Source organism: Lepisosteus oculatus, chromosome 6, assembly GCF_040954835.1.
Source record: "Lepisosteus oculatus isolate fLepOcu1 chromosome 6, fLepOcu1.hap2, whole genome shotgun sequence".
Classification (NCBI taxonomy): domain Eukaryota; kingdom Metazoa; phylum Chordata; class Actinopteri; order Semionotiformes; family Lepisosteidae; genus Lepisosteus; species Lepisosteus oculatus.
In genome coordinates this window covers 1,879,759-1,900,135 of record NC_090701.1, presented here as the reverse complement: position 1 = coordinate 1,900,135, position 20,377 = coordinate 1,879,759, and the positions used below count along the sequence as shown (strand labels likewise).

Here is a 20,377-nt window from a genome sequence, read left to right as displayed (position 1 = left end):
CACCAGATTTAACAAGTGTCAGAACAGTTGCAATCTCCTTTACCTGTCTGATTGATAACACTGGCAGATCCCCATTTCTAAATTGACCATTTTTGCTTTGTCCAGATGTACAAATTAAGGGAACAACTGGAAATGCATAACTGGGAAAAAACCTGTGAAAGCAAAACTTCGACCCACTTGCCCGTAGAAAGTTCTAGTTGGAAGCTCTCGGTCTGACAGAGGCTTGCTGTGCCCTGCTTGATGAAAAGGTATTACCAGCTGGAGGAAGTCTGCAGCGGTCGTGGGTCAAGGGGAGCCATTGGTAGTTCAGACAAGGGCGTCTAGCTCCTGACCGGAAGGTCCCTGGTTCTTTCCAAATGAGTACGGGGGGTTAATCCTCCTGGGGCTAACAGGCCAGCCGGAGCGTGATGCTGACCACATCACCTCCACCTCCGGTTGGAGGGTTGAGAAAAATGGTGGCCCTTCACCCCCATTCCCCCATGGGCCTTTATGACCTGAAAAAGGGACCTAACCTACCTTCTTACCTAGTGGGTCAAGGACCTGAATGAATCCACACCTACCTCAGTGTATACTATGGGGTGAAAGATGCAAACATATTTCTAATGGGCCCTCTTAAAAGCTCTCATTCAGAGTTTGTCAGAGTTTAAACAAAACCAGTCAGCAGTGGGTTCGGTTTGGGGTTAACAGGCGGCGCCTGATTTGCATCTTGCCTGGTGTTTCCCTTTCACTGGGAATTGCGGGGCTTGGTTGACCCTGTGCGCTGCTCTCCTCGACGGTGATGGCCCGTTCTGAAACACGGTCGAGGTTCAGCCGTGATGCCGGGTTCTCAAAGCCACCTCTTTGTGGCTTTCTCCTTCCCTCTGATGTGGGGAGACATGAAGGTAGAATTGAAATCGACTGCGACTGCTGATTAGGAAACGATGAGCCTTGGGCTTTCAGGCAATAAAACTGGCTTTTGTTCTGATTGTTTTGCTCCTTTTACCTGGGTTACTTTCATTTGTATAGCCTCCTATTTCACTGTGTCTGCTGATTTTGAGCTGAATTCGGATCCACTTTCCTTGCAGTGTCTCTTATAACTTTCCCTTCCCGATCAAGAGCAGATCAGCAGTCGGAATTGTTGCTTCTGGTTTGTCCCAGACTTTCACTTGTCTCTTCTGTCAGAATTAGCTCATGTTTTAGAAACTCCCTGGCTGCACCCTCCTGATGGAGGAGGGAAATTTGACCCTTTTTTTTAAGACAGCTGAAGTGTCAGTAATGGACAATGTAACATTTCCAATGTTATATTTCCTTTTGAAATGGATATATATACAGTATATATTTGCATAAGCAAAGTATGTGCTTATGTATTGTTTTTCTTTGTAGGATGTCAGTTCCCATTAATTGTGACCACTGGTGAGTTGTTTAAGCACGATGCAGGTCTGGGAGCTGTATGTTTTTGCGCTGTACTATACGCTGGTGTCAGTTTCGCATTTGTCCGTTTCTTTAAAATGCAATTCCGTGGCTCCAAAAACACTTGTACTAGACACGGCAATTGAGTAGTAATTAAATAAATCGGTGAATGAAATTAGCTGTGTTTCAGAGGTTCGCTGAACAGCTGGAGTGATCTTCTTCTGTGTAAACAGCGACACTGCACAGTCAGAAAAATGTGCGAGTCCACCGCACATAAGAATTCTCTGCCAAAGCCAAACCGCTCATTAGCCTGCTGGTGAGACCGCAGCTGACAAAATTAGCAATCAAATAATAATTAATCCTGGCAGCACGGTGTGGCTGGGAGTGGACTTGCGATGTGCCTACCCCTGTTTTAATTGGATCACTCCCAGAGGTGCCCTGACTCTTCTGTTCGTTAATCAGCTGTTTAAGCGCGCGTTTAAACACCCTGTCTTTCAAGTTTGTCCTGTGCCAGTACAGGGAGCCGGGAGACGCATTCTGTGAATGTCCAGTAATTCTTTGGCATTTGAAGTGTTCAGGAACTTTGTTGTAGCATACGGGTGCTGAGCCTGGCCGCTCTGCTGCTCGGTGTTGCGAAGAGTTGCAAGTGGTGTTGCTGGGCGGCAGGTGGTGCAGAATGAGTTGTGCCCGAACCCGTACGCGGCGCTGCGCGGGTCCCCACCGCCGGTTTTCTTCTCTAACCCCCCCTCCTCCCCAGACCCCGTTCCTGTCGAACCCGCGGCCATGGACACGCCCGAGAGCGGCCTGAGCTCGCTCTGCTCCATCTGCGGGGACCGAGCCACGGGGAAGCACTACGGGGCGTCGAGCTGCGACGGGTGCAAGGGCTTTTTCAGAAGAAGCATCCGGAAGAGACACGTTTACTCGTGCAGGTACCTCCGTGCAGAGCTGTCACTGAGCACAGCCGGGCTTGCTTCATGAGCACGGTCTTGCATTGAGACTTGTATTTCTTTCCGTCTTGTCACAATTGTTTTCGGCCTGTAAATCGTGTTTCAGGTTTGAAATATTTATATTTAAAAAAAAAAATTGTAGATAACATTTTGCCAATATTGACCAAAGACCTTTACTGGCTCACAAACTGTTTTTTGGGATCAAATGTGTGGACCTCTGAGATTTAACTGGCACTCCTGTAGGATATTTAAGGATAACTTTTGAAGAATGAAATATTCTGCTCATAGAATTTTGGTGCCAGACCTAGATAATCAAGGTCCCTTCTATTGATTTGCTATTCTCTGTAAGCACTGTAAGGCTCTTGCCTAATAAAAACACCCTGTGAGTGAATGAAAAATCAATTCATTAAGGTTAAAGATACAACTGCCTGGATCGTCTGTCAAGGTTTTTGGAAATCATGCCCACAGCACAAATGTGAAAAAAAAAAATTCAGGTCAAAGAACATATCCTGCCCGAATCCTAAAAAAGTTAACTTCTATCACATCTGTTTAAGTTCCATATCCTTCTCTGTCAGTAAACAAAAGTGGCCAAACTCAGGATCCAGCACTGTGGGACTTGTATAGCAAGCAGTGGTGCAGAGCCATTTCATCATTTGGCTGAGAGTCTGAAGTGGAAGCATGTATTTCATTTTCTCCACACAACACAAGTAGAAGCTATGTAGTAGTGCGTTTACGACCAAGAAAAGAAGGTCATCTTTATGCAAACGGTGGTAGGGGCATAGAGCAACCTTCCCTGTGGTGTTCCTGAAGCTGATCCCTTCATGAAGAGGCTGAAAGAGAACGGGTCCTGGCTACTCCATGAGTTAGGTGCGCAAAGTGGCCTCTTCTTGTCTGTTACCACTTTTCAAATTGCATATTGAAGAATATTTCACTTTTTGGAACTTTGTTTTGTCTGTGTCACTTTCACGTTAAGGTACCCCTCAAACTATTCACAGTGGTTCAGATCCAAAACATAGGGCAGGCATTCTACAGCCTCGATCACAGTGTCCTGTACACAACGTCCTAAAATCACACGATTCTCTGCACTCTGACCTGAAACTGTCAGTGTGCACCGGATGGGGAAAAAAAACAACTGACTTTTATCAAATCCACACATGTTGGAAGAGGTTGTTGAATGTAATCAAATAAATGATCATAACATTATTGAAGACCCTTTCTGGAATTGCTATAGAAGTGGTGTAGAAGGAGCTTTAAAGTTAGTTTGGACCTAAAGGAAATTTGTGGTGCTTTTTGGTGTTTTTTCAGGCACTAAATAATGTACATAGTTTTATTTCATAAAGACAATAAGTATCATATCACCCTGCAACTCACAACTGGCAGCAGCACCAGTACCAGGCTCACACCTCTTTGGGAAAGCTAAGGTTTGTGCTGGAACGGGTGTTAGTGGGGCCAGCAGGGGGCGCTCACCCTGCGGTCTGAGTGGGTCCTAATGGCCCAGTATAGTGACGGGGACACTATACTGAGAAAAGGCGCCATCCCGCTGATGAGATGTAAAACCGAGGTCCTGATTCTCTGTGGTCATTAAAAATCCCAGGGCGTTTCTCAAAAAGAGTAGGGGTGTAACACCGGCGTCCTGGCCAAATTTCCCATTGGTCCTTACCTCCTAATAATCCCCATCTATGAATTGGGTTCATCACTCTGTTCTCCTTTCCACTGAGAGCTGATGTGTGGTAAGGAATTATTATTCTTATCCTGCATGACCTTCTGATGATTTCACAAATTGAAAGTGACCAATATGTTTTTGGAATAAAATGATACTGCCACTACTGTTACTGCTATATGTGTTTTATCATATTTGCAATTTAGGAGGTGATTATGTAAATTAGATTAGCTTTAAATATATAATTAGGATTGGATAAAAAATAGAGATGGGTAATAAATGTTTTGAACTTTGTTTAAACAGACGTTTCTCTAAACTACTGCTTCATTGATGTTTTGAGTCTGTTGCATATGTAAAGAATTATGTGACCCATTAGCACTGGCTGAAAGGACCATATAGAATAATTGTTTTCATAAAGAGTGCTGTGAGTAGATCTAAGAAGTATTAAGTATCTCTAAAGACCAGTCCTATGTGACCTTTTAGAACAGGAATTTAAGCTCTAAGCTATTATTTTTCCCTTTGTTCAGGTTCAATCGACAATGTGTTATTGACAAAGACAAAAGAAATCAGTGTCGATCTTGCAGACTGAATAAATGTTTTCATGCAGGAATGAAGAAAGAAGGTAATAGTTTTAAATTATCCTCTTTTCTTTTAAGTAATAGATATTTATTTTTTGTCAGGAAGGAGTTATAGCATAGAAAACCTTTACCCCCGAAAAGCAGTGTTTGGCTTGAAATATGATGTGAATTATACAGGCAGTGTGCTATTTATTGCAAGCATAACCTTGGCTTTGTAGTTTATGACTTATGATCATGTGTTTGCTCACTCACCTCTTATTCCTGTATAGTGTTGTCCACATAACTGCTGGTTAAAGTTTTACTTTTTCTTTCTGCATAGCTGGTATTTATCATCAGCAACTCAGCTGGGCCCTACCTAATGAGAGGAAATGGTTCAATGTTATTGGTCTAATGTAAGAAGAAGAGAAAGGCACTTAAAGATGAACTAATAATAATAAAGCACTTCTTTTTTTAATGGCCAACAGAAGAAAATGGGAAAACTGACAATAACTACTAAACAGTCCTAATGAAATTACTAATAATTAAATTTTAAAAGCCTATACTCTATTTTTAACTTGTTTATTCTTCGGTATGACACAGAATAAGCCTTTTGTTGGTGTTTTAGCTTTACTTTTTCAACTTAGTGACATGGCTTGTAGTATGCAGTATCGGAGCCTTTAAAACTAAAAACCTGCTGTAGCCAGTACTACAGTATGTAGAGCATCAATTATTTATAAACAGTGACATAATTTCCTTTTTAGTGTTCACGATTCATACCTGCAGACAGAAAGAGAAGACAAGGGAAACCCCTTACTCATTCAGTGGAGCTGATAATTCTCCTGATTAGTTTTGTGTTAAGACAACACTGTGCTAATGACCATTTGCCCATTAGGGAGGGTAAGCTTCACTGAGTAGAAATGAAAGAACAGTGCACGGGCAGTGAATCGGGGGCCCTGTTGGTTTTCAAGAAATGAAAACAGCTGGCTTGCCTTCCAGCCGTACAGAATGAAAGAGACCGCATCAGCTCCAGGAGAAACGCGTACGAGGCCCAAAGCCTGCCGCCCATCACTGTGCTGACGCAGGCGGAAAGTCTCTCTCGGCAGGTAAGACGGGCGCCGGTGATCAGCCCCTGCCAGGCCAGATGCCAGCCACAGCTCCCAGACGCACAGTTTCCCTTTTCAAAATCCAAATTTTAGTTCGACTCCGACGTCTGGAGAAAACCGCATTGATCCTCTAGCTTGATGATCTTGTAAGTCTTACTATCTGATATCGGGATATGTGTGCTCATTTCCTGCTGACAAATAAGTCTGCAAGCATCACCCAACTGGGACATCTCTGAGTAATGAGGTGTTTGTTATTTCCTGTGGCTCCTCGAAGGCCGGGAGGGCATCAGCTTACTCGTTGCTTTTCCAAGCCTTTGGTCAGAAACCTCTGTCCAATGTGAATACAGGTGCCCGTACTTCAGGTTAGTTCTCCTTGATTGACCAGAAAAAGAAAAGAGCTTGAGCCAAGAGGAAAGAAATCTGTCCAGATACAGTATCTGCTGCAAATCTAGCCTTCTGTACATAAAGTATATGCTTTAAATGATAGCTGTGAAAATATTATACTCTTTATAATTGGGAGCAGGGCAACAATTTGCCTGTTTATTTATTCCCCTTTTTTAGGGAACGCATTTCCCAGAATGTTAAGATTATTAATGACTTTGTCGTGAAATGACAGCTGCTAATTTGCATGACCATTAGTCTCCACTGAAGCATGAATAACGTCATTTAATTTTTTTTTCAATTATCCGCCTGAATACTTATTGGAGGTTGCTTTGGGAACTTTTAACGGCCAGTGAAAAAAGGAGTGTTTCCTGAATGGTGACGTAATTTCAACTCTATATCCGTTTCTGGATAGATCAGTTTGCCCAGCCCAGGAGTTCCCACAGATATATCAGCCAAGAAGACTGCCAGCATCACTGATGTGTGCGATTCTATGAAGCAGCAGCTGCTCGTGCTGGTAGAGTGGGCTAAATACATCCCAGCTTTCTGTGAATTGCCACTTGATGATCAGGTAACGATTTAAAATGATATTAATAACCTTTATTCATATTCGGTCCCATCTGCACTAATTCTTCAGTGATTTTGATAAATTGCTTTGGTAATGAGAGTAGCAGTTTCATGTTGCATGACTATCTATATATGGAATTAAGAAATAATGCATAGTGTATAGTCATTATAACAGCATTTAGTACGTAATACATCTGCAAGGCTTAGCTCAATTAATTGGCAAAACTGTTTATAAGCAACTGTGCTTTTTATGGACTGCTCCTGTCCTTCGGTTAAGATTGAATCTAATTTTTCAGTTAGACGTTCCAGTACATCTTATTCTCAAAAAGTAGGTATTCAAGGTCAATCCCTCAAAGCTGAATTTCTTGTCCTACAGGCCTGCTCAAAAGGACAGATTTGCCGGAGTCGCATCCAGCATTAGTATCCTGAATTTACAGTCAGGGCTTTGTAAATTCAGTATGTTTTCCACACCAAATTTAAGAGAACAGAAAATATAAGTTCGTTGGCGAACCCCAGAGTTCCAGATATCCCCAAGGTGGATCAAAAATTGATTTGCCCTCTGTTTGCTAAACTTGGTAATTCAACAGATATGTAATTTCCTGCTTACACAGATGAAGGAGTGTCTAATGCACACAGAAAAACACAGTTGTCAAATAAGCCTAGTGTAACAAACACTTAATAGATTAGTCGTTGGAGATGGTGGGCGTCTGTATTTAAATGACTACGCTGTGCTGACTCTTTTTTCCCTCACATTTATCACACACGTGGGTGTTTCAGAATGCAAAGGCCATTGAGAATTAAGACCAGAGATTTGGTAGGTGCCATTCATTGCCTCACTTTTCCACAGCAGAGCAAGAGGAGTAGAGAGAAACACCTCCCCCAGTTGTATTAAGAGTGAACTTTAGGGAGGTTAGTTTCTGCATTCCCCCCGGAGAGGAATCTAACCAGAACGCCCTGGTTGACAAACCTACTCTTATGATCATGGGATCTTTAATAACCAACTAGTCAGGACCTTGGTTAAATGTCTCATATATTTCACATTTTAACGATTTAATATTTAAAAATATGTAATATTCAATGGTAAATGACCACAAATCAGGCAAGTTATCTTTACTCCTTTTCAGTATAATTAATGCTGCCAAAGTGAATCATCTTTTTTGAACATGTTTTGCGGTATGATATTTGCTTTTGGGAACAAAGTGAAAATCTGGTTAATTAGGCTCCTATCTACTCCTGTCAATTAATGACCTATCTACAAACATCACATTTACACTTCAGAGCATTATCTGTTAGCGCTGAGACTCCAGCTGGTTACTCTACAACAGGTAAATGCCCTGTAGCTGCTTTTTAAAAATGCTGATGGAGGCAGAATGTTACCTTGTAAACAAAGATTGTAATGAAATGTTGCTACAAATATCACCTCACCTAATTACATTGTATTTGTAATGAACTAACATGCTGTGCGCTTATTAATGTTCAGTCACAGTCTTCATAGTAAAAATAGGACTTTAAGATCTTATTTTCAAATTGTATTTATTTGCATTTTATCCTTTAATATAGTATTAAGTGTTAAGTGTTTTAGTAGATCTTCTTTTTGCTATGTTATAGTAAATACAACTATATTTTATTTTTCAAAATAATGTATGGATTCGTCAACTATAATCTGGGCAAATCTTGGTTCAGTGTGGCTGTCCCTGTAGTTGATGATAAAGCTTAGTTGTTTGGCTTTAGTGTTGTAGTGTCAGAGCAGGATGAAAGTGTAATTCTGGTGTGAGAGTTCGTCTGAGTCTCACTTTCTTATTCCAGGTGAGTTTATTACGGGCTCATGCCGGGGAGCATCTCATTCTGGGAGTGGCCAAGAGATCAGTGCCTTACAAAGACATCCTTTTGCTTGGTAAAACACTATTCAACCGTTTAGTCCTCCAGAGCTATTAAAAAAACTTCAAAAGCATGCATTCTTTTGCAATGCTTACATAGCATGTATTGATGCTTAATGATCTGGTAGAGTGTCCATCTGAAAGTGCCCAAGTGTCTAAAAGTGATTCTTAGTGGTTACACATCTGATGCCACTTTACAGGCTATAAAGTGTTCAGTTACTGTACTACAGTAGGTGTGTACATGTGGCCCTGCAGTTACAGCTTGTGTTTTTTAAGTTTTCTCTTCAAGTCTAAACTCCCAGATCCCTCATGTACCCGATGTTGTAATGATTGATCTGAGGATGATAAGACAGCTTGAAACTGAATTGTCAGCGTTTTTTTCCATTGGTCTGGTCACACAAGTGCATTCAGCTAACCTTGCTTGAGCATGTTTTTTCATGATCTGCAGTTAGAATAATAGAAATGGTCACTGGTATAGGAACTAATGGCCATCTGTGTCACCTAAGCTAAAACCCACGATAACAAGAAGAATTAAAAACATCATTTACCGTGAAGAGATTATAAAATAATTTCTCAAGAAGCCATGCAACCTTTTACTTGAAAGGATTGCCAATGTTATCATACCTCACCCAAGATAAACAATAAATAATAGCACAGTTACTTATACTTTTTCCAGTGACTTTATTAAGTTATTGGTCCTTTTTAACAGGCATTACCTTGAGCAGATGAATGCAGGGGTCCCCTCATGTTTTTAGTGTGTTGTGATATTGCAGTACGTTTTGTACGGCTCAAGAAACATTTCACTGCGAAATGCACCAGCATCGGTTTCCATAGGTAATAATTTTAAGTTTCAGTAGAAACAGTTTTTTTTTCTTCCCCAAGGTAACGACCACATTATCCATCGGAATTGTCCGGAAGCAGAAATCTGCAGAGTAGCTAATAGGATTTTGGATGAGCTTGTCACACCATTCCAGGAGATTCAGATTGACGACAATGAATATGCATCCCTGAAGGCAATAGTTTTCTTTGACCCAGGTAATGTCTGTGTGTCTATATATATACACACACACAAGTTATCAATAAGATGTAATTGAGAGGTAAATTGAATAAAACACAAACATTTACATCTTTATTTCAACTCCCCGTGATTGCGCCCGTGTCTCCTCTTGCGCCCCCAGATGCCCGCAGCCTGGGGGACCCCTCCAAGATCAAGAGCATGCGCTGCCAGGTGCAGATGAGCCTGGAGGACTACATCAACGACCGGCAGTACGACTCCCGCGGCCGGTTCGGCGAGCTGCTCCTGCTGCTGCCCACCCTGCAGAGCATCACCTGGCAGATGGTCGAGCAGCTGCAGTTCGTCAAGCTCTTCGGGCTGGCCAAGGTCGACAGCCTGCTGCAGGAGATGCTGCTGGGAGGTACGTCCGGGGATACGAGCCGAGTCCTCGAAGGCGTTGCTCTCGGGCCGCGGTCCCCAGTCCTGGTGCCCCGCACACCACCGGGTTTCCATTCCAGCCCACCTTCGTTAGACAACTGAAGCCGTACCTGTTGTTATCAGTTGCTGTCGGATCCGTGGTGTAATGGTTAGCACTCTGGACTTTGAATCCACTGATCCGAGTTCACAGTTTGGTGGAACCTGAGCCCGAAATCCTTCTTGGGGCGGGGCGGTGGCTAAGGAGGTTGCCAGGTTGTATCCCGCGGCCGGCAGAGGAATCCTACTCCGCTGGGCCCCTGAGCAAGGCCCTTCACCCCAACTGCTCGAGCGACGCCGTATAAATATCTGACCCTGTGCTCTGACCCCCAGCTTCTCTCTCCGTCTGTGTGTCTCATGGAGAGCCTCATGCAAGAAATTGTAAATGGCCAATAAAGTGATCTTATCTGTTCTTATCTTATCTTACCTGATCTAGGAAGTAGTTTCAACTGAATGTTTGCCTTTTGTTTCTAGTCACAGGTTGGGGATTTTATTTCATTTTCATTTTGTAAGTGTTTTGTACGCTCCAGCATGTTTAAGAGCTGGGAACAAACTCTTCAAATTAATCTTGTCTTTCTTAAGTCAATGAAGGGCTCAGGTGGGAGTAAAACTTAACAGGCATGTGGGTCACCAGGACTGTGCAGGTGTATTTAAGACTAAAATTAATCACAGGCAGAGGACCCTGGATTAAATGTATTAATTCTGACACTGCTTAATGTGTCTGCATGGATGTTTGAGGGTGTCTGCAGATGTAGCAAAGGTTCTGATGTGTCAGCGTACATCAGTAAATGTGTCTCTCCTTCTGGTACTAAAGGACACCAACTTTAAGTTAAAAGGAGCAGGGGTGTCCAGTCGTGGTCCTGGTGGGTCAGAGTGTCTGTGGGCTTTTCTTTCAAACTCCTTTCTTAACAATGCACTATAGATGAGCTCAGTGCTGGCTGAACTGGACCAATTTGACATTTTCTCGCAAGAACACAAGAAAGGATACAAACGGAAAGGAAGTCATTCAACGCATCTCGCCCTTGTGGAAGTTAGTAGTTAATTAAGCCATGGATCTCACCAAGCTCACCAAGTTTCTAGAAAGAAGCCAAAGTTTCGACTTCAACCACATGGCCGAATGAACCATGTGGTTGAAGCTAGTTTCATAGCTAGTCAGATGCATGCGGTTATAAAACGACAAAATTCACTGTGAAGCGCTGTTTTCAAGAGTTTGTGTTTGAATTTTTGTTCTGCAGTCGATTTCCCCATTCAAGGGTGGCATGCTGTGTAAGTGCCCCTACTGCCATTTTGGCTGACTAAAGCCCTACAACGCCAATTGCAACATCATACGTGTGAGCGACCTGCACAGTGCAAGTGTTCTGCTGGTACTCAAGAAGCTCGGATCTCCGTGATTAAGAGTAACAGGTGTGCTGGTTGTCGTTGCGCAGGGACAGCCGCAGAGCCCACACACTTCCACCACCCTGTCCATCCACACGTCGCTCAGGACCCCCTGACTGGGCAGACTGTTCTAATAAGCACACTCCCCACCCCTGTGCATCCAGAACAGATTGGTAAGTGAACCGATCTGTAAATCCGGCAGCTGTGGTTTGAGATTGCCTCACGTGAGTGTTACTGTCATAAAGAATGTCTTTGGAAAATACAATTACATTTTAAAATAAAATGTAAAATGATTGAATTAATATGTATACTATTTTTAGACCAGTATATACTGTATGTATGTTTCCATTTTGCTCCTGAAAGTAAGCGTTTTAAAGTGTTTTCTCAGACTTTGGAAAAGGTGTTTTAGTCTGAGAACCTGGAGGTTTTCTTTTGTGCCATCTCTCAAGTTAATAATGCAGCACAACTCTTATTTTCAGCTACTCCTGAAACTCCTTTGCCATCACCACCACAGGGATCCGGGCCAGACATTTACAAAGTCATCACAGACCAGGCTGTGGGTGTTCCTGGACAGGAGATTTCCAAACAGAAGGTCTCATGACTTTTGACGTCAAAGACCACTGAAATGGAATGTTTAAAAAAAAAACATAAAAATTGGACATTAAAAAGTAAAGTGTGCTTGTAAGTGCATATGCATTTAAATACTGTTGGACTATCAACCGTTACCAAAGAAACTTCAGACCTGACAAAAGAATAATGGTGAACATTGTTCATAAATACTGTAGATGAGCATAGTGAGTCTAGTGAAGATCGGTTAAATCTCAAAACATGTTTATTCTTTTGTAAAAAAATGTGCTTAATTCAATTAAAAAATATTTTAATAATGAATTTTATTACAAAGCTAAATATTAAAGATAAATAATAGATTTTCATGAAGTGGCAAGTTTTTATTAAAAAGTTATTTAAATAAGTGTACCATAGAATAAAAAATATTCACACCATTTTCTTAAATATATTATATGCTCTCCTTGTGGATCTTTTAAAATCTTTTATTCATTGTGTTCCATTTGAGCACTCTTGGCATCTTTTGTTTTTTTCTGCCTGTTGTTTTTTGCGGAATTTCTATGGCTGCTCCACAGTGGAGGGGTGATGACATTTGGCTGAGGCCTGCCCACGGCATCTCAGTTCACATCCAGTGACTGAAAAAGTTGCATCTTTGCTTCAGAAATTCAGTGGTTGTTTTTTGTGCCACATGTTTAGTTTTTTCACCATGTTGGAGTATGAAATTTCAACCAACAAGCCTGCGAGCTGATGGGGTCCTTGTGTTTCTTGATATTTGGTTGCAAATTAGGTGTCTCCTGTAAAACATTTCACTGATAAATCAAGGTGAAGGCGTAAAGGACCCAACTCCTTGATTATCGTTAGGGATCAGATCACTGTCTTCAACAACTGTGCATTTAGGCCTCCTAATATACTGTAGATTACATTTTGGAAAAGGTTTCCTAAATCAGCTGTAGGTATCGGGACAAAGAATGTTGTCACAGTATTCAGAAAAGTTGACTGACTATGGCCTCCCGGCGTTTTTACTGTTCCGGTAGGTTCTCTCTGCATCTCTCCATACTAGTTCAGGTGGGTAGCTGCGTCAGCATGCGTAGGCTGCAAAGGAACAAGTAATAGGTTTATTCCATGCTGAAAAAAAGAAGAAAGAGAACACAACGTTTCGGCCGTGGAGCCTTCTTCAGGTGTCACACCTGAAGAAGGCTCCACGGCCGAAACGTTGTGTTCTCTTTCTTCTTTTTTTCAGCATGGAATAAACCTATTACTTGTTCCTTTGCATCTCTCCATACTGTATGTTCCAATTACACAATCACCTGATGTGCCCGAGCTTTCCGAACCCGCTGTGAACACCTTTCTTCCTCCCCCGATGTCGCTGTCGGCCTTCAGTTAGAGGGGGGTGTCTGGTCCAGGACCAGGAGGGCCGGTGTGTCTGCAGGGTTTCAGGGTTTGCGTGAAGCACCAGCTATTGAAGTCGTTCAGGGCTGAGCTGGCAAGCAAACCAGCAGTCCCCCTGTCCCTCCTGAACCGGGACTGCACGGTCCTGCTGGCTCTCATCGCACGTGTGAGCTGTGCAAAGTCAGCCTGCTCTGTGACAAACTGCTCATCCACCCTTCTCAGCATGCAAAGTCAACATACTGTCCCTCTCCGCTGATTGCCCACCTGACAATGACATCTCTTTCAAAGTGTTGTAGAATTAACCATGGTGGGAATGCTTTCTTGTCTTCGACGACTATATTCTTCATACGTTTGTGATTTGCTGAGAGTGTGTACAGGTATATATTGGACTTGTGTCCAAGCCAGGAAAAAGAAAATCACAGGGCTTTTGAGATGCCAGCTGTAAATATGCTTAATGTGTTACTGAATATTAGTATTTTATGATTTTAAAAGTGGAATTCGCAAGACCTGTCACCCATAACTAGGCTCTCACTGAAAATGTGTTAATAATAAATATTGTAGTGTGGGTAATGATTTGTCCTTAAGGTTTATCAGTCGTGTACAGCAGTCTCCATTAATACACAGTTTGCGTTATTTTATTGCTGCCTTACTAAAGTACACTCTCCAATTTTTTGTACACCCTCCCAGTTTTTCTTTTAAAGTAACCCCCGTTTACCTCTAATTTACCTCTCGCAATTTATTCTGATTTTGGGGTGATTACAGATTTGTGAGAAAATGAGTCTGTTTCACATTTATGCTGCAAGTGTTTTTTCTTTGTTTAAGGTATGAGTTGTGGAAATATATTTTTCTTTATCTTACTAGTTATTCAATAGCCTTATTAACTGGCTTTTTAACCTGTTGTTTTAGTACTCATACTGTTTATGTTGTTTGATAAAAAGCCATTGATTTGTGTATAATTTTATTATAAATTGATTTGTATCCTGGTTATCTAATTCATTGATTTTTTTAAGAGTAAAGTAGTATTTATAACATTTTATAGATTAAAATAAAGCATCTTTACTTTATAATATTTTCTTCTTATATCATTCCCATTACATAAAGCGATTAGTAAAAAATGATGAAAATAATACCTGTTAATATCTTTTAAAGCAAAACAGCAGTATTCAGTCATGTAATGATTTAAATGATTACAAAAACAATAAAAATATTAATTCATTGTAAAACTAATGTAATGTAATTGCAAACTAATAAAAAATGATGGGTCATAAGCTTCATGTTTTATTAATGGAATCTCTGAGTGTACAAGATATGAGAAGTTCCCACACCTTTTTGTTCATTAAATATTAATGCATTAGAAAGTAAGAAAGGTTAAATCTAGTTCGGACCGCTCAGCCTGTTTGGTAGGCAACTGATCCAAACAACTCATCTATAGTGTATATTTCTGGATATATACAGGGTACGGCCTTCAGCAGCATGGCTGGGCAGCTTGTTGCCACACCCCCACAGTCCTTTGTGGAGAGAGTGCCTGTTGCCTCCTGTACTCCCTTTGAAATGCACTTCCGTTGGGTCGTTTTTCCCTGTGGATTCTGAAGAAGTCCACTGGGGTGCCCTTATCATGGTCTTTGCAGAGTTTGGACCGGGAGTCTCGCAGTCTTCTCTTACACAGAGGCTCAGTTCCTTCAGCCTGTCGGGGCAGAGCATTCCTGTAAGTCCCGGAGGGAGTAGCGCTTCTCTTCTTCGGAATGAATATCCTTGTGTCTGAAAGCCGCCAAGCTACACCTCCCATTCCGTCTCCAGTTTCTCCAGGATGCTCTCCCAAGATCCACTATTTATGTATTGCTGTCTGCCAGGTTTCAGTGATTTCATTACATCATAATCGCCAGCTAATGCAATTTAGTTTAAGCAATTAATTACTTGGTCCTCTGATGTTCTGTTTCCTTTTCCAGGTTTTAAACTCTGCTCCCAGCACATATGCCTTGTCTGCTTTCATTCGGGTCTTTTCTGTTCTAGTTTCAATGTTTGATGTATTGATTAGTGGGATCCTGTTTTCTCATCAGTTGCAGCAACTCCCTCGCACTGGTGCAACAGCAAATATTCAGAACTGCCCTTTGACATGAAAATACTACAGCAGGAAATTGAACATGTAAGCTTTTTAGAAGGAAAGCAGCACAGTCACAAAATCGTGGAACTGAATTGCACTGATAATGTGAAAACATCAAATTGCGACTGAATGATTAATACACACCTTTGCTCATTTCACAGCGAGAACTCTCATAGCTTTTTTTTGCTACACCGAAACTCTCCTGACATGAATGGCTCAAGCATTGATCGACTGAATTGATCTTGTTCTCTCAGGAACATTATATAAGGATATAAGAAGTCTACAGAAGCAATTTGGCCCATCCTGCACTTTTGCTCAAATTACAGGGTTGGGTTGCATTACAGTAGAATGATACAGGTTTTATGTTCAACATTAAGCGTTATCTGAAATGTTTATACTTCAGGTCAGTGCTTCCTAATCCATTTTCCAAGTACAGGGGCCCAAAATGTCACAGATTGACTCCCATCATTTTGGGGTCTAAAAGAAACAAAATGGGTTTCTTAAAACTGTAACACTTCACTAACATCCGGTCTGCTTACCAGATAATAACACGTCTGATCTTATTGCTTTTTTCTAACAGTCCTCGTAAAAAATACAATGTGGTTTGGTTTCAAAACACATCGACAAGGCCTTTCTAATCAGCAAATCTACATAATGGATTTAAAGTGGGTGCTATCACTTCTGATCCTTATATTGTGTTTCAGAGACCTCCACTGCTTTGGATTCCAGTTCAGTTTTTGCTTTATGTACAGAATTATGTCTATATGGCACCAGTATGGAGGGTTCTGTACCTACGAAGGATGTTACCCCATGGATGGGAGTCCTTTTAATTTGTGGTCGATCGCATACCATTTGTCATCAAACAACAGCTGTCACTATCCTAAGTGTGGTGAAGGGTACAAAAGACCTGCAGCCTCTCTGTGAAGGTCATGACAGTCACTAGGCATTCTTAAATAATTGGTTTTTAGTTCTTTCAGTTAAGAAATGACCTTCAGACTGAAGAATGTATAGTATTTGCAGATCCTTGCCAGACAGCTTTTCTGGGGTGTTTTACTGTGTTATATAGGGTTTCACCCCAGACGCCCCTAACGTTTGACTGGCCGTCCTTCCTGACACGAATCAGAAGCCCTGACTATCAGAAGGCAGTTCTGGGGTGGCGTCACCACGTCTGTGTACAGGCCACCTCTGTGGTTCCCAGTGGGGTTTATTCCTGGTCACCGACAAGCTGACATCAGACCCGTGATGTCTGTGCTCCCTGTGTGTTGCGCTTTCAGACACTAGGATGGAATAGGCTGCGCTCCACTATGGAATTCTAAGCTCCGTCCAGTACGAAAAAGACTCTCCGAGCAGCACGTGCCTGTGTCTGTGTGTCCATGGTAATGAGTCTACAGAGCTCGTATAGAAGTCCCAGCCCACACTGAAACGGATGGAGAGAGGGTATTACTGGCCATAGCTCTGTTATTGTGTGGCACATACTGGACGGAGCAGCATGCATGAACCACCATTGACTTACAAGTATCCTGGTTAACCCACTTTGTCTTTCACACATAGTCTTGACCAGCCATGGGTTGACAAACTCACTCACCCTGTATACAATATGTGAGCACACACATAAGAGCTGATTACAAAGCATTATCGATATAACAATAGCGATGTATTGTTCCAGAATACAAGTAGGGATACTTCCTCCCCTCTAATTATTTAAATAAGACTTTTAAGACTGTTTAGTTGTTGTCTGTTTAATGAAATACATGCACTGTAATATGGTGTTAAGATCAGTTATTACTCACTTTGTGATGTTTTTGTAAAGTGGACATTATTTATACTATATAGATAGGTGTTGTATCCTGCAACAAGTTAAATCAATGAAGAGTGACTCCTACAAAGAAATGGACTCTAATTTCATTTAGTACGAATGCAGTGTTGTCTTCCTCTTCAGCTTCAAGAAAATATGCCTGCAAATTGCAGTGCCAGGTCCAGTTTCAACACAAGTACCACGTTTAAAGAATACAGTATAGTCATAAGCAGTTGTGGTTTCCAGGCATATTGTGAGGAGTTTATAGGAGGCAAAAATAATGTGCTTGGGAAATGATGTCAGTGGAAGTTCATGAAAGGCGCCATCTTGTGGCTGTGATTCAAAACGTAAGCTAGATGTTTTCTGTCTACTTCCAGAGGAAGCTTGTGTTAAGCACTTGTTTATATAGATTTAGAAACCAAAGAACACTTTTAACATGCATTTAGAAACTTTTCCTTGGCCCAGTGTTGTGCAGTATCACAACTGGTGATCACATGATGCCTGACTCTGATAAATTAGCTTCCATTATTGTCTACCTGTAGGAAATGAGAACAAGAGTAAGGGAGTGTTTCCCAGTCCCCGGCTCTGTGTATTCCTGTGCCTTCTGCTGTTAATTCCCTCTGACGTCTGATTACATAGATTAACCAGTTATTTTAACTGTTTGGTAATGGAGCTATATAAACCTTCTGGACTGCTGCTTTGACCCTGTGCACTGCAGGTCAATCTATTCATCCGCTGAAGTTTTTTCTTGTTTTTGTTTTTGTCCCTCCATGGACACATGTGGTCTCCAGAGGCTACAGTGGAGCTGTGCTCTCAATGTCTCCCCAGCCTTCTCGCCAGCTGATAATTAAGTCATTACTGTGCAGCATACTGCTATTTGACAGGCTAAAGGGACTGCCACAGTGTCGGAGGTTTCTGTTGGAAGAGAAAAAGGGATTAACTCTCTAGTTCACGACCGAAGGGCGGGGTGTTTATGGGCATGACATCTGCGTCGTCTTTCTGCACTGGTGGATTTCACCCTCTCTGTCTGCCCACTCTCACTTTACACTGTGAGTTTCCTGCAGTGTACCTCCACCAACCAAGCTTTGCCACCCCTCCAGGAAGAAGGAATAAAACTTTTGGCGAATCAGAGCTTACAGTAAGACAGGACGCAAAACTGGAGCTCACCCTGGACGCAATGCCAGGCCCCTGCAGGGCAGACACACATGCTTGGACAGCTTAGAGTGCTTACTACTCACTGTAATGACCGATGTAATGTGATGTATGAGCGAAAACGTTTAGGTGCAGCCGACATTTCACTGCAGAAGTGTTCCAATGTGATGTGCAAGCAGAGTTAACAAGTAGTGTTTGTCGGAAAAAACATCTCAAAATCAAGAGCAATATTTCTATTGGATTAAAAGACATGTAAAGTATTCACAAGCCTTGTTTACAATGCCATAGGGCTGCATCACATCACCACACGTTTTCAATTCCTTCTGAACAGCAGCATATGGCGCTGTGCATACCTGGAAATGGAGTCGATTTTATTATGTGAATTTGAGGTTTTACAAATTACTGTGTATTTTTTACTTTAATTTGGTTTGCACTCATCAATGCTGATTCTTTCTAACTCTGAAATATAAAAAATATCTTTGCATTTCTCTTTTAATAGAAAATTATAATGTTAGAAAGGATTATGTTACAACATAGAAGTACATAAAAGCACTAACACTCCATAGAACATAAAACATTTTCAAAATGTACAACAGTACCGACAGAATACTTCACCACACAGTGAAAAGTTTAGAAAGTTTTGAAGGTTGTGGTTTAAAATCCCAGGTGAGATACTGCTGTTGTACCTTTTTAGCAAGTACATATGACTGGGTGCAAATGTCAGTTTATTTGGATACAACTATGTGCCAGATAAATTAGTATCTTTGTCGCAAAATAAAAAATTGCTGAACCTTTGAGAGTCCTATGAACAGCGACTACAATACTTTATGATGTCAAGGGAATGTCACGCAAAGACCTAATCAAAGGAATGGTCTCGAGTTGTAAACAATGGAAATTGTGAGGTGTTAAACATCTTGATTATCTTTTAATGTTGATGCAGTCAGCTCATGGGGCTACCAGAAGCTCAACAATTAAAGAAAGGTATGAGTCATGAGGCACTGTATGTGTAAACTAAATGAAGATTAAAACTGAAAAGGGGAGGCTTCTGGAAGACACTGTTCAGTCAAACTGATTAAGCCAGGATTTTGAAGGAATCTCCTACAAAAAGCTAATGGACATTTTTACAAAGAAGTTCAGAACCATGACTTTTCAATTGTGACCCCTTTTTATTTTCTCAAGATGCTGGAAGGCTGAAGGACTTTGATGTGTTTCCATCTCCTTTCTCTTGCTGTGACTATGGCTGGGCAGAACTCGGTGATCTGCTGCACCTGTGTTCATCGACCGAGTCTCCAGTATCACATCGCAAGTACCGGAGCTTTTGCATCTGAGTATCGTTTTTTGGTCTTTTTAAATACTATGTGAAGAGAAAAAAAAAGAAAAAAAGGGAAAAAAAAGCTGAAAGTCAGGTTTTGCAACACAGAATTTATCCTTATGTGAAAAAAAAAATAGATATCCATAGTCTCAATGTCCATAATCAGTCTAAGGTTTTCAGCCTCTGGATTCCAAATGTCTTTTGTAATGTTGAATGAAGAAACAGGAAACTCACAGTGACCTAAATGTGATGTTTTTTGAGAGGGAATTAATCTCAATTTGTGATGTTAAAGCACCAATTAAAAGAAACTCATGTTAGGGGTAGACAGTTACTTCCAATTACTAATGGGTTCATTGAACTATTTCATTAATTCAAAACTGCATGAGATAGATTTAAACAGTGTTTCTACCTAAGATCACTGACTTAAAGGCATCTTTGTAACAGAAGATACAAATTAGCCAATCTAAATGCCAAACAGTAACAGCATTATTCCTTTAAAATAAAGGAACCTTCTAAAAAGAAAATTCTTAGACACATGACTTCTTTCACTGGGAATGAATATCATTAAAAGTAATACTAATGAAATATGATATAAGTATTTCATTACCGTTATAATGTATAGATTCATATATATATGCAGATTATATATTTATTATACAAATGATAGATACAATAGAATATAAAAACTGAGCTGGTTGTCAGAAACAAAGACAGGGCATCTACCTTATGTTTTATATA

General features: G+C 41.1%; 1 protein-coding gene across 3 annotated transcripts in view; it reads left to right on the top strand.

Moving 5' to 3' along the window:
• The window catches only part of hnf4g (hepatocyte nuclear factor 4, gamma), a 28,669-nt gene extending 15,636 nt beyond the window's left edge, over nt 1-13,033 (top strand). For all 3 annotated transcript variants that reach the window (XM_015354999.2, XM_015355001.2, XM_006634601.3), the window contains exons 2-10: nt 2,147-2,318; nt 4,524-4,618; nt 5,550-5,656; nt 6,453-6,608; nt 8,411-8,498; nt 9,364-9,516; nt 9,660-9,896; nt 11,377-11,499; nt 11,806-13,033. In XM_015354999.2, the coding sequence (XP_015210485.1) occupies nt 2,147-2,318; nt 4,524-4,618; nt 5,550-5,656; nt 6,453-6,608; nt 8,411-8,498; nt 9,364-9,516; nt 9,660-9,896; nt 11,377-11,499; nt 11,806-11,927 (1,253 nt within the window). In that variant the 3' untranslated portion in view covers nt 11,928-13,033. The remainder of the gene's footprint in view (nt 1-2,146; nt 2,319-4,523; nt 4,619-5,549; nt 5,657-6,452; nt 6,609-8,410; nt 8,499-9,363; nt 9,517-9,659; nt 9,897-11,376; nt 11,500-11,805) is intronic.
• The last annotated feature ends 7,344 nt before the right edge of the window (nt 13,034-20,377 follow it).